The following is a 12868-nucleotide window of genomic DNA, read 5'->3' as shown; positions in this document are numbered from 1 at the left end:
AGGGACGCAGCATTCGCCCGCGGGAGGGGAAGAGCTGCACAGCACGAGCCCAAGTTGGGGAAAGGCAGGCTGGCGAAGCGGGGAGATCCCACCTGCGACCTTGCACCATCTGCTGCCACTCCCCCGGCCTGCAACCGTGCTCCTGGGCCGCTGTCTTCCCCGAGCTGCTCCTAAGCAGCAAATCTCAGAGTGACACTGTGTGGGAACAGGGCCGCCGCCTGTATTCAATATCTAAGTCAAAACCTTGCTTCCCGCGTTCCTTCCTCCCCCAAGAGGCGCCGGTTTCCCTGGGGGAGCAGTAGCACCAGCAGACACCCATCACTGCGAGGCAAAGCCATTTGGCAGCGCTGCTGGAGATGAGCACAAAGCCCTCCTCCACTATTGCTTCCTAATTCCATTTTTGCCCTCTGGGTTGACTGCTCTGCTTGCTTTTAATTCCTCTTTATTGCAGCTGATAAGGACTTTGGGAGAGGACAGAGCAGCCATCCAGAGCTTAAGAAACCCAATAACGCCAATGAGAACCTGGTTAGAGCATAAGCCCCCAGGAGAAAGGGGATAATCGGGTTACGCAGACCAAGGGGGGAGCAGGGGGAAAAGGCCAGGTGGCCGGGAGCAGGTAATGCAATCAGCCCCCACATGTGCTGGCCAAGGCCAACAGAAGCACAGCTCACTTCCAAGCACAGCAAAGATTAAAGAGATGCTGGCAGGGCTCAAACTGAACCCGCAGCCATGGCTTCTCATCCCCAAGGCTGAGAGAGAGTTCGGAGCATCCCAGACAGGGGACGTCTCACTGCCACACGCTTGCTTGGTGGTGGGCACCGGGCACAAAGCGGATTTCAGGCACAAGAACTGCTCACACTGGTGCTGTTCTTCCCCCTGAAAATCAGCTACTTAAGCTGGGTCAACCTGCTGTTTAGCTAAGGTTTTGAGGCTGTGTTAAGGAGAGACGTGAAACATGAAATGAAGGATCCCTGGTTCTGCCTTGCTGCTTCGCTAGATTTCTCCCAGCTCAGCCAAAGAGGCTACATGACACCAGGACCAGCAATGCCTTTGCGTGCCTTGACACAGCTAAAGAGCTAGCAAGAAAACGAAGCACTGACACACCAGCCTTGCAGCCCCCAAACCATCAGCTCCACGAGAGCTGCGGTGCCACGGGTGAGCACGGGGCAGGATGTGCTCCCCGGAGCAAGGCAGCGCTTGCACAGGGTCCGGCCTCACGGCACACAGCAGGCTGAGTGCCAAGCCATTCCTGAAACGGCGACGGGAAGGTAAACCCAACCGGAGGTCCCCCCTCACCGCCACGTCCGCTGCAGAAACGCTCCCTGCTTCCAGCAGGCAGCGGCTGCAAAGCATCCCCCGTGCTCAGGGTTTTACCTTCGAAGGCGGGGGCCAGCGGGGAGGCCGGGTTCCCGGGGCTGATCCGGCTGACGGTCAGGTCGCTCTCCACACCCCCTCGCCTGTTCAGCATGCAGGTGTACACGGTCGAGCCTAGGAGCAGAAGGAAAGACGGGCACCCACTGCGGATCGGATACCCCAAGGCACTGAGCAAATGGCGCTGGTGGAGCGGGGAGGGCAGGATGAATATTTTCACAGTCACTAAATCACTTGCCGCTGCTTGGCTATGACGTGACCTACCCTGGGTTTTTCAGGGCCAGAAAGGAGACAGGAGCAACTCTTTTTCCCCTTGAGATCTGTTGAGGATTTGAAGCTACTTCCTTGGAAATGTGTCAACCCCGACAGAGGGGGCCAGCTTCTCACCTGCAAACACTGCGGCAAGCAATGATCGCACTTGGGAAGCTGCGAGAACCGGGACGCGTGGAGGAGAGCAGATCTGTTGGGTGGCAGCGAGGAGCTTTAGACTTTCAGCTCCAGATGAAGAGAGATTCAAGAGGCAGACGATACGCGAGCTGTACAGGGCCATGGGAGCCTGCATATGCACAGCAGCTCACCCCGGCTGAGGGCCTGGCTCTGCCCCCAGCTCACTCCAAGGAGGAGCAGCAGCAGAGCGGGGCTGATCCTCCTCCCCTGTTACCTTATATTTGTTACTCTCACGGACCTCAGGGGGTTGCTTCAATTCATGCTGGGGCAAGAGCGCTCAGAATCGGTCCTACCGCACTGTTCTGCCCCTGCCAGCTGCTGAAACCGCTGTCTGCTAGGTGTCTCTATGTACCCCATTACACCCACTTCTCCAGCTGTGAACTCCAGCTGGACTCTGATGGGCAGATGCTCCGCGCTCTCACCCCAGGTGCAGAGAGCAGGCTTAGCACCAATGCAAATGACAGCAAAACCCAGCCTTTGGGGAGGACAGGGAAAGCAGTCACTCTCGGATGCTTCCCACATCCTCTGCAAAAGCAACATTTACAATAAAAGCCAGGTTGGGTCACCCACTCTTTGTTTTGGTTAAAGATGTAATTTCCTAGGGCAGCCTTTTAGCCCAATGTTCAGCAGAAACATCAATAAACCCCCTGGCACTTGGAAGCTGAAATAACAAGGTTGAGCCAGTACCTGGTGCTTTGCTAACATCAGCGGTAAAAAGCCAGTTGGCCGCTTTTGTCGCTTCAGGACCAACCAGGTAGAATTTCCCAAAATAAGACATGTCGAAGAGAGCCAGGGCATTTCTGCACGTTAAGCATTCATTCTTGATCTAAAATTAAAGCAAACACACCACTGAAGTCGAGCCATATCCTTCTCATTCTAAAAAGGGAGAGATACATTAAACCACGTATGTAATGAGAAACGACACCAGGCCATGCCCAGTGCCTTTAAAGCTTACTGTAGCGCTTCAAAACATTCCTCAAAAATTAGATATTAAATATAGCAAGTCTGACAAGAAGACAGCACCACCTGTCTGCCCAATCCCAGTCTTTACAGCAGTAACATGTGATAGTTATCAATAGTGATAGTTAAAGCTTATCAAGCTGGGTGTTTCTTCCCCCATTTCAGACTGCCAGGGCTGGTTTCCTTTTCTGGCTGGCGGCTCCGCAGGGGAGCAGGGAGGCAACGCAGCTCGGGGAGGACTCTCCGTTTAACTCTGCCCTAGGGAACACACACGCTCGCTCTGCAGACGGATCTGAACTTCCCCCAAGCTGGTGTCAACTCTTTTGTTTGGGAAAGCAGTACTAAAATTCCATGTAAAATTCCTCCGTCAAGGTTTCCAAGCATGGACCACCCTTTTTCTTAATCCTTTTTGGAACTTTTTTCCCAGTGAAAGATGGGCAAAGCCCCCTTGGTTTCAAGTTCCTCTAAACCTCACCGACTGGGTTTTCCAGACCCAAAGCTGCTTGCATGGGCTCTGATGTCACTGACTTTCCCAGCCCAGATGTGCACAGAGGTTTCAGGTGGGCGATGCTGCTTTTGCCTTGTCTCCACACCCCAGCCCTGGCACTCCACATGGACATACCGGGACCCGAGCGTGGGGCAAGTTTTGTCCCCGACACGGGCCAGGCCGAGAGCACCATGCTGCTGCTCGTGGCCGGGGCCTGCCCCCCAAGAGCCCCACTCACGACGTGGTGATGCGGGGGGAAGTCGAAGGTGTACTCGTCCCCCAGCAGCCGGTTGTACGTGTAGTTGCTGTGACGCTGCCGTTTGTAGGCGCCGTAGTAGTCGTAATCCAGGACCTGGGGAGAGAAGCAGGCAGGATGGAGGGCAGCAAGGAAGGTGGCATGTGGCAGAAGCCAAGCAGTTGCAAAAGGCAGCCGGCTCTGGGCAGATAGAGATTTCAACTGCATTCCCACCGTGCCTGGAAAGACGGTGCAGCGTGCTGCCTGCATGCGCAGCACACATCCTGCATGCGTGGCGCACGTCCTATACCCTTGAGGACCTGCAGGGCACAGGCTGAAAATCCCCCCGAAAGCGAGTACTGTCCTTACCGGAGCTGCTCCCTTGGGGTTGAACCAGCCAGGCCTCTCCCAGCCATGCCTCTCCTGGAAAACACAGCCTTGTTGCAGCAGCTCCTAGGTAAGATGATGCCAGAGAAATAGGAACAAAAAGGGGGAAAAAATTAAAATCTTTTCGTTGAGCCATCCTCCTTCAGCTGGTAACGCTGAGGCTGCCCTCCTTAAATGCATGCACGAGACCAGATCCTCGACACTTTGGCTTTGGCTATCAGCAGCCAAGCGGCAAGAAAGGAGGGCGGTACCAGAAATCAGCTCTGTGATTTGTTTTCAAAATAGTGGAAAACCCCAGCTCCCTTGAAATCCCTAATATTTTTGTCCACCAAAGGTATTTGCCTTAACAGCATCTGACAGCAAGCAGTCCCACAGGTCAGTTGTGCACTGCACTGAAGTTTGTGCTTTGATGTACTAGTGATCAAAAGATGTTAAATCCAGAAAGGAAGATTCTCCCCAACGTTTTTAACAGTAATTATATAATAACACTTAAGCTTTATATGGCAACCTTTGCATTCCTCCTCTGTTCTCAGGCAAATATCTCTGCATGCAATTAATTAGGGATCCATTAAGATATTTTTGTTTGGTGCCTCTGTTCAGAAAAGAATAGATTTTGTTGAATATTTTAGAAATGATTCAGCGTCTATTTATAAAGCATAGCACATGTTCTGGAGCTTCGTGTATAAATACCAGGCTGTCAGTCAAATGGGCATCGCTTATTAGACATTCCATTAAAAAATAAATTGCATCCTCAGTGACAGAAAACAACTGAGCTGTCAAGCAAACAATGGGGGATGGTAGGGAGGAATGTCTGTTTTACTGCTTAAGTCTCTCTTCTCCATCGGAAGAGAAATGGCGTGATCTGAATTAACGATGAGCTGCAATGGGCTCAGGAAACTCGGTTCCTTCTTTGCAGTGGCAGGAAGGTGAATGGAGTTTCTTTGCTTTGCGGCAGTCGGGCAAGACATGGAGCCAGCGCTCAGGTCACTCCCGAGTCACTGGCAACAGCGGGGTGTTTTAGGTGGCTCTGAGCAGCAGCAGCTGCTATGCTGCCTGCCCGCAAAACTGCTGAAAATGCAGCCTTGCATTTAAGTGCATATCTTGAAAATGCTCACCCGCTGCGGGGATCCCTCCTAGCACGGGCGGACGGCGCTTTGGAGGCAGCGTATTGCTTGGGGAACACCTCACCTCGTGCAGGGGGTCTTTCCTCATGTTGCGTCCCGCCAGGGGCTCGTCGTAGGGGAAGACCACGGAGTAGTTCTTGGCGTAGGACTCGTGGCTTCGCTCGCGCAGCCAGCGGTTGTTGTCGGTGAGAGAGTGGGGAAAGCGCCTGGAAGGCAGGGGGAGAGGCATGCACCCATCAACCCGCAGCTCTGCCCTCCCAACCAGGGGCTCTCTGCACCGCTGCCCTGATTTATGCCGATTTACTGCAGCGTAATTTAGAGCAGAATATAGTCCTGTTGGGGGGGAAAAAAAAGGAGAATTTGGGTTAATTCTACTCTGCTTCAGCATCAGGCTGGCCTCAGAGCACTCCTTTTGCACAATCCTGCTTTAAACGCGGCCCTGAGAAAGGAAAGAGCCGTGAACATTCCTTACATTTTTCATCCAATTCTCTCTAGACTGCAATATAAATAAAAACCAAAGCATTTTAAATTTGTTTGACATATTTTCATCTTTCAAACAGAAAAGCTCCTTGAAGGAATGTGCCAGTTCAGCACATGGTCGTATTATTATTACCAGAGACCTATAACTCATGGACAACAACCTCTCGCGCGCGCCAGTGGCACCTCTCCCATCCGCTGCCTCGGGCAAGCAGGGGCGCGCGGCTTTCAGCAGTGCAGAGCCCCCAGGTCTGCAGAAAGGGAGCCAGGCACCAGGTGAAAGGCCAGGCAGTGTAATCTATAGGGCCTTTGAAAACAGTATTTTCAATGTTCTTCCCTGCTTTCTGCATGCCGAGGAGACGCAGGGCACTTGGGAAGTGGCGGATGGCAGCACCGGGGCGGGCTGTGCAGGAAGCCCGGCTCTGCATCTCCCTGCTCCCACCGCCTGCTTTATAGGGCCAAGAGGGGTTTTCTCTCCCCACCTCAGCTGGGATTTGCTCCACCGTTAGGTACACTGCATTGGTGCTTCCCAGGAGATGTCCGAAGGGGCAAAATAGAGCGGGGACCGGAGGTGCTCACGTGCCGCCTTTTCTAGTTTTGCTAGGACAGATCCACGGGTCAAATGGCACTGGCAAATCCTTCCAGGCCTGGCATGATCCAAGACCTGGGAGCTCCAAAATGCAAATAACGCTCCCTGAAAAGCAGTCGTGGGCATCCCACGAGCCAGCTCTGCGGGGCTCCGCACGGCTCTGGGCTCGGCGTGGTGCAGCCACCCCGCTGCCAGCCCGGCGCACACGGCACAGCATGGCCCCGCTCGCCTCCTCAGCTGCGGCCCATCTACCAGCACACTGCACTTCTGACAGCAGCGAGAAGAGCAACAGCTGCCAGAGCAAACATTTATAAATGAGCGTCTTGAATGGATAAATATTTAAATATGCAGAAAAGGGAATTATTTAGAGGAGCTCAGTAATCATCATCATTGTCAAAAAAAAAAAAAAAAAAAAGCCACGATGAGGATTGACATCAGCTGGAGAACTCCAGGAAACACAAAAACCCAAACGGATGGAGCACTCTTGAGCAAGGCAGCAGACTTGGGAGCCGCACCAGGGTCTCAGGGATGTGGCGGGACATCGGGACGGCAGCAGCTCCGGCTGGAGCTCCCTGGCCCGAGGCGAGGATGTCAGTGGCTGCAGAACCACTCCTCAGCTGCCCCGTTTGCAGCCTGGCACATTAAAGTAAAGCAAAATCAGCAAGTGCTCGAGTTAAGACTGATGGGACTGCCTCCCCAGCAGTTTAGCAGCAGGCTGGAGGGGGCTGGCAAGAGCAGGTACGTCCCCACAGCTACTCCTGATGGGCAGGACCCCAAGAGGCATCACCTGCTGGCACCCAGCCCCACTCAGAAACTGAAATTAAAACTCTAAGAGGAGGTACAGGTATGACATGGTCTATTTGGGAGGCTTAGGATGGCTTAGGATGAATTCTAGCTGGTATCTGCAGCCCACAAGAAAAGGATCATGGGGAAAATGAGGAGAGGCAAAACAGAGATGTGACAGTTCTGGCTCCGACACAGACTCCCTCCTGTGACCTTTGTCAAGTCACCAAGCCCTCCTCGGGGCCACAGCTTCTCCATCTGCTAGACGGCAGGGAGGGAAATGCCAGCCTCGCAGGCCACCTGCTCAGATTCAACACTGGTAGCACACTTTGAAGAGGGAGGACTCGCAACAAGTGTGGAAACATCACTGCAGCTCAGAGATGGGGTATTGGAGACACTCGGGCAATCCCAATGCCTCCGCAGGGGCTGAAAAGCTCCCCTGCAGTCTCCTGAGTGGGAGTGAGGTTTTAAAGACCAGATCAGCCTCACGATGGCTTTGAGTTGTGCCAGCCCCCGCTCCTGACATTGCAGCAGTGCCTGTCCAGCCCAGTGATTTCTTTTTTCTGGGAACAGCCGGTGTCTGAGGGCTCTGGCTGCAATGCCAGCTGGAGGAAGGCGACTGGAGGCGTCTTTCTGCTGACCTCTACAGGCAACAGCACCGATTTCCCCTCTCCTTCGCAGGGTCCCAGGCTGATTCAGTGGTTCTCTACCAGCTTTTCTATTAAAGCAACGTGACTTTAAAAGCTTTGTCCCTGACAAGTTTGTTGCCATTATTATGAACCCCATAAGAAAGCCCAAACCCGATCAAATATAATTGGGAAAGTAAAAAGCAATTACAGAGCCAACATTTGCACATAGAAAATCTCTGGGCCTATGTCATGCTGCAGAGAGAGTGGGGAAAAGCTAATCTTTCTCCAGTTGAAATCATCACCCCCGATTATTAACTTAGAGGATTAGGCATAGCACTAATTGAACAACAACAAAACCCAAACGTAATTACCCTGTCCTTTCTCATCATTACAACCTCCTCGCATCTGATGGAAGCTGTTTGCGTAGAAATGGAATGAGGCAAATGAGATAAACCCAACATGTAAATTCATTAAAGCTGTTAAATGTAATTGATTCCAGCTTCTCGGAGAGTCGCAGGCTGCTGCACAAGGACTGCCCTGTGCTTGCAGGGGAACGGCTGTCCTCTGTTTCCTGACACCTACTTCTGGTGACAGGCTGGGGCGAGCCCGCTTTCAGCCTCCAGCACCAGCCCTACCTCAAAACAGTTCCCCAAAGACAGCCCAGACCCATTTCAGTGAAGGAGGACGTGCCCCGGAGCAGCCTTGCAGAGCCAGGGGGGACTTGCCTGATGTCGTAGCCGTACATGTCCTTTTCCGGACGCCCATGGATGATCCAATGAGCCAGTTCCCTCCCGCAGCCGCCTCCGAGCATCATTCCTGGGGAAAGAGACAAGGACTGAAATGAGGCAAAGAGGCTAAATTCCCCATTTAGTTGCTCAGGGTCTGCCTGGGATTTAAATGCTCACAGAGCTTAGGATGCACAAGACTTTTTTTCATCAGATCTCCTCTTACCAGCGCTGTTGAAGCCGCAGCCAAGGAAGAAGCCTCGGACTTCTGGGGCTTCACCCATGAGCGGCTTGTGGTCGGCCGTGAATGACTCTGGAAGACAGAAACAGGAGGATCCATCAGTAAGGCCAGGCCAGGTGTTTTGAGGATGCACCACGCGCTTTAGGAGCGGGGTTTCTACAGCTTCCCGTGTTGCTCTCATCCTGCTCCTCCTCCCGGAGAGGTCAATGGAGCAAGAGTCAGACCAGCCCCGAGCACTTCCCAGCATCTCATCTCAGGCACCCTCCGTCTGCCACTTCTCCAGCAGGGCCCAGGCAGTGGGGACCAAAGGGAGACTGCCAGGTGCTGTGATGCCCAGCACAGCACCCAGCTCTCACGCAAGCTCCTCAAGCAAGTGTGTGTATATAGACATGGCTTCAGAAGCCGGCATGAATATATACACACATACACGTGCACACATATACACAGCACTGCCAGTGGGAGAGGCAGGCGCTGGTGGCAAAACCCAGCTGCTTTGCAGTTCTGCCTTTGCATGGCCTGTCAGAGCAGAGCACCGCAAAACAGCCTGATGGGAGGGGTGTAATCCTTCTCCCAGTTTTAAGGTGATTTGTCCAGCCACGTGAAAGGAAAGAGGGGAGACAGGGTTAGGTCTGCTTCTTACCACCCACTGGCAATGGCCAGTTTGCTTCCCTTGATCTTGGTCCTCAGGAGAAGGCAAAAGAAGAGTCAACAAGAGCTAATACTTTGGGCAAGAACCACATATCTGATGTTTGTCCTGCACCCCATTCAGTGGAGTCCGTCACTCCAACACTTAAGTTCAACTGCCATAAAAATAAATGTTGAAGTACCTTGTTGGCCTGAAGGTACAGCAAGGCTCTTCAGAAAGTGAGTTTAGAAAAAGAGCCCCATCTCTCCCTGTATTTGCAGACTGTTTCCTATAGCTCCACTTGGTGCTTTTGAGACACTTGCTGGCACCCCTTGGTGACCCACGATTTGGCTACTCATTCTGGAGCTTGGAGAAGGGGGATGAACATTTGGGTCAGCTCTGGATTGAATTTGCCTTGAAACCTCCAGAACTGGAAACAGCAGCCAGAGCAGTAATGCCTTAAACTACCCCAGCGATGTCTGCTGTTGTCCCAAGCGCTGGGAGCACGAGCGCCGTGGCACTGCTGAGCACACAGGCGGCCCTTTCAGGTCCCCACAGGCAACTTCCTCTGCAAAGGACAACTTTCTAAAAGGGGTTAGTTGTTCTGTTGGTAAAATATTTACTATGCAGAGGAAATGACAAGCATTTGCTATTTGCTTCAATCAGTGCGACTCAGCTGTTGCAGGCAGAGCAGATGCCAGTTCAAATCAAGAAGTAGGACGGGAGGATTCCTGCCACTTTGGAAATGACATTACTGTATTACAAATATTAGGCATATATCTACAAGAAGTCAGCCTCCCACTGGAGGCCACCAGCTGTACTTACACTGCAGTTTAATCAAACCTGCACTACCCAGGGCCAAGGCCTCCACCTTGTACATGGCATGTTTTATCTGCTTTGGGGCAGGAGATGTGCCCTACTTTCCCTTTGTACAACAGCACTGCTCCCTCCCTGAGGGGCTAGAGGGTTTCCTTTTAAGTGCTTCAGCAAAATAAGAGCTGATTTTTTTTTAACATATGGTGGATTTCAGGGCCAAGCCAAGGGGCTGGCAATATTGTGCAGGGCTTGCATTCAACTGCTGGCAGATCCCAAAGTTCCCCATAATGAAAGCATCATCTGAAGTGGGATAGCCCAGCTACTGCTTGGACGGCCCTAAAGAAACGTTATTGCCTTTAACTCCACACCAGACACCCTTTGATGTAAATCTTGGTAAATCTAATCTGCCCAGGAGCCTAGAAACCTGTTGTAAAAATAACAGTAAAAAATAACACTTGCAAAAAAACCCAGGCCACTGCTTGAGAACATCTGCCCCTTGATTCTTCAATCCAGTGGCAACATCATCAGCTGCAAATGTTTTCATTTTTCTGTGAATGTCTGTTAAAAATCCCCTCAGTCCAGACCAAGTAAGGCACTGTCGGTAATATTCTCCCCAACTATTTATCTACCTATGCTAAGCCTAGGATGCCACCTCTAGGAAGACAGCACTATTGCAGTTAACCAAAGAGTTTCTCTGTGTTCAGTGAGTTTCTGTCTCCCATGGATTATGAAGTTTTCTGCGGACAGAGCCCACTGGAGGGTGGTGCGTCGCCCTGAAGCTCCCGAGCCCCTGTCTTTTTGCCTGCCTGGCCTCGGTGGGCTTAGGAGATGCTACACCCCTTGCGCCTGCAGCCAGAGCTCACCACCCATTCGAGTACTCTCGCAGCGGGAACACAGGGCAGCAAGATCTCATTGCCGAAGAGGGCAGGTTCTGCAAGCTCCCTAACACCGAGAGCTGTCTGGGACATGAGAGGCAATATCAGAGAAAGATGATGCGCAACAGGAAAATAACACGCTGTATAAATTCTGAGGTTCGGCAAAGCCAATCTGCCCACCCCTGCTTCCCTTCCGCTCCCCAAAATGACAAACCCGACGATCATTGCCACCAGATCTGCAATCTTTCCAAAGCAGACATGTGCAAGAATCAAAACAGCCACTGTGCCAGGAGAGCGCCAGCTCTGCCAGGCTCGTCAGTGCCAAGGTAGGTCAGTCAAGTTAATACTGGCTCTAATTAACATTCCCACAAGCTGCTTGAAGCAGAGCAGTTCACAGGACGTGCCAAATTCTCTCCTGTCTTTGAGCACATCAAACGAATCATTTCCACCCCAACCCTAGCATCCCACGGCCACATGGCAAGGTATAAGCAAGGAATAAATGGGGCCATACGGGTAAGAGCTAATGCAGGGAGGAAGGGCTGGACCAGTGCGCAGGGTGGTCATGGCACACAGTGATCTGGAGAGCCATTTTCAACTCCTAAATCTCAAGCTCAGCCCATACTAACACCCTCTCTGCTTTTTGGTCAGGGTCTGATCCCCCACGCTAATACCATACCTGCCAAGATTTAAAGGCCGAAAGTGGAGGTAAGGGGTCAGCATGCCTCTAAAAAAAGCTGTCAAGGAACATGGCTGCCATGACACCACTACTGAAGTATTACCTGGCCCGCAGACAGTGGATTTAATTCCTGTTTTCTCCAGCACTGGGACTCTGTTGACAGCACCTTCAATGTGTTGCATGAAAACATCCCAGTCCAGATCAAAGAGGCCAAAAGCAAATTTTTCAGATACCTGAAGGTGAGAAACAGGAATCAGGACACAAAAGGAGAGTTTGGCTTATGGCGTAAGAAATTCTCAGCTTTGGCAGTCTCTAAGCCCATGGAAAGCAGAGGCTGGTTTTGAGACTCTGATTTCTTTGGGTCTTTATGAGCTGCTTAGACAAGTGTTGAGGTGTGAAGCCAACTAGAGCCCCACCAAAGGGCACTGAGGTGAGGGCTAGTCCTCCAGAGCAAAGGCTCTTGCATGTTCCAGATCACAGCACTTCACCTTTCCAGAGCAAAATGTGAGCATGACCGTCTGTCCTCTGCAGACAAGTGACTGTGGGCATGGACTTCTCCTGTATCTTCTGGTAAAGTGGAGGATCTTCTCCCTCAGATGGAGAGAAAAACCCTAGCTCTGCGGTACATCTTTGAAAGCCACCTAGGGGCAGGTTGGCCCACCCCTCCAAGAGGGATGCAACACCAATCTCAGGGAAAGGGCTGGGGAAAGAGCCCAAACTAAGACACCTCCTTAGCGACTTGATGAAGAGCCTGCAGCAGGGCAGGGAATTACTTAATGACCTCCTAAATCTCCACCAGGACCAGGCCAGCTTTCTCATCTCATTTTTGCTAGTGGTGCATCCTGTATCTACACCTTGGACAGACCCAAGTGCAACATGCTCTTGTGCTTTCCCCACACCGCCTACCACCTCCCAGGCCTCGTGGAGGCTGGTTATTAGCAGGTGCTGTTCTGCGCTTTCTGGCACATGAGCCAGGAGATGAGGAGCGCACTTCAGCGCCCACTCCGTCAAAGCGGGTTTCCTGGTAACATGCCTCATTTCCTCTGAAAAATCCTCTCGGCATCTCTCACCTCCTCCCAGAATATTGGATTTGACTCATATCCACCCACGGAAAGGGCATCGCCTTGGAGACGGAGATACACTGAGGCGTCGTGATCTCGAACGTTCGGCATGTTCTAAAAATAGGGAGGGAAAGAGGAGGGGTGAGACGGGGCAGGAGGGGCGAGACAGGGCAGGAGGGGCTGAGAGCTGTCGGGGAGCTCCTGCCCTCCATCCATGCCGGCAGGGTGGTCGTCTTCTCATTGACAAGGCCAAGCTGGACAAGTTGGTGTTCAAATACCAGCACATTTTCCTCCCTGCCCATGCTCCCAGTACATCCATGGCATCAGCTATGGCTCTTCTGAGGCTCCTGCAGCCCCAAA

The 12868-nt window shown here is 52.3% G+C and overlaps 1 protein-coding gene across 2 annotated transcripts in view; it reads right to left on the bottom strand.

Annotated features, from left to right (window-relative positions):
- SARDH (sarcosine dehydrogenase) overlaps positions 1-12868 on the bottom strand; it is a 37004-nt gene that overhangs the window by 17846 nt on the left and 6290 nt on the right. Inside the window, exons 7-16 of one of the 2 annotated variants that reach the window (XM_067309106.1) lie at positions 12518-12622; positions 11551-11680; positions 8441-8527; positions 8215-8305; positions 5076-5217; positions 3870-3953; positions 3504-3617; positions 2506-2644; positions 1759-1831; positions 1375-1488 (exon numbers count right to left, since the gene is read on the bottom strand). In XM_067309106.1, coding sequence (XP_067165207.1) covers positions 1375-1488; positions 1759-1831; positions 2506-2644; positions 3504-3617; positions 3870-3953; positions 5076-5217; positions 8215-8305; positions 8441-8527; positions 11551-11680; positions 12518-12622 — 1079 coding nt within the window. The remainder of the gene's footprint in view (positions 1-1374; positions 1489-1758; positions 1832-2505; positions 2645-3503; positions 3618-3869; positions 3954-5075; positions 5218-8214; positions 8306-8440; positions 8528-11550; positions 11681-12517; positions 12623-12868) is intronic. The other variant, XM_067309105.1, reaches the window with a different exon arrangement.

The sequence above is a fragment of the Apteryx mantelli genome, chromosome 21, assembly GCF_036417845.1.
Source record: "Apteryx mantelli isolate bAptMan1 chromosome 21, bAptMan1.hap1, whole genome shotgun sequence".
Classification (NCBI taxonomy): Eukaryota; Metazoa; Chordata; class Aves; order Apterygiformes; family Apterygidae; genus Apteryx; species Apteryx mantelli.
The sequence above is the reverse complement of the archived record's forward strand: the minus strand, read 5'-3'. Positions and strand labels throughout refer to the sequence as shown.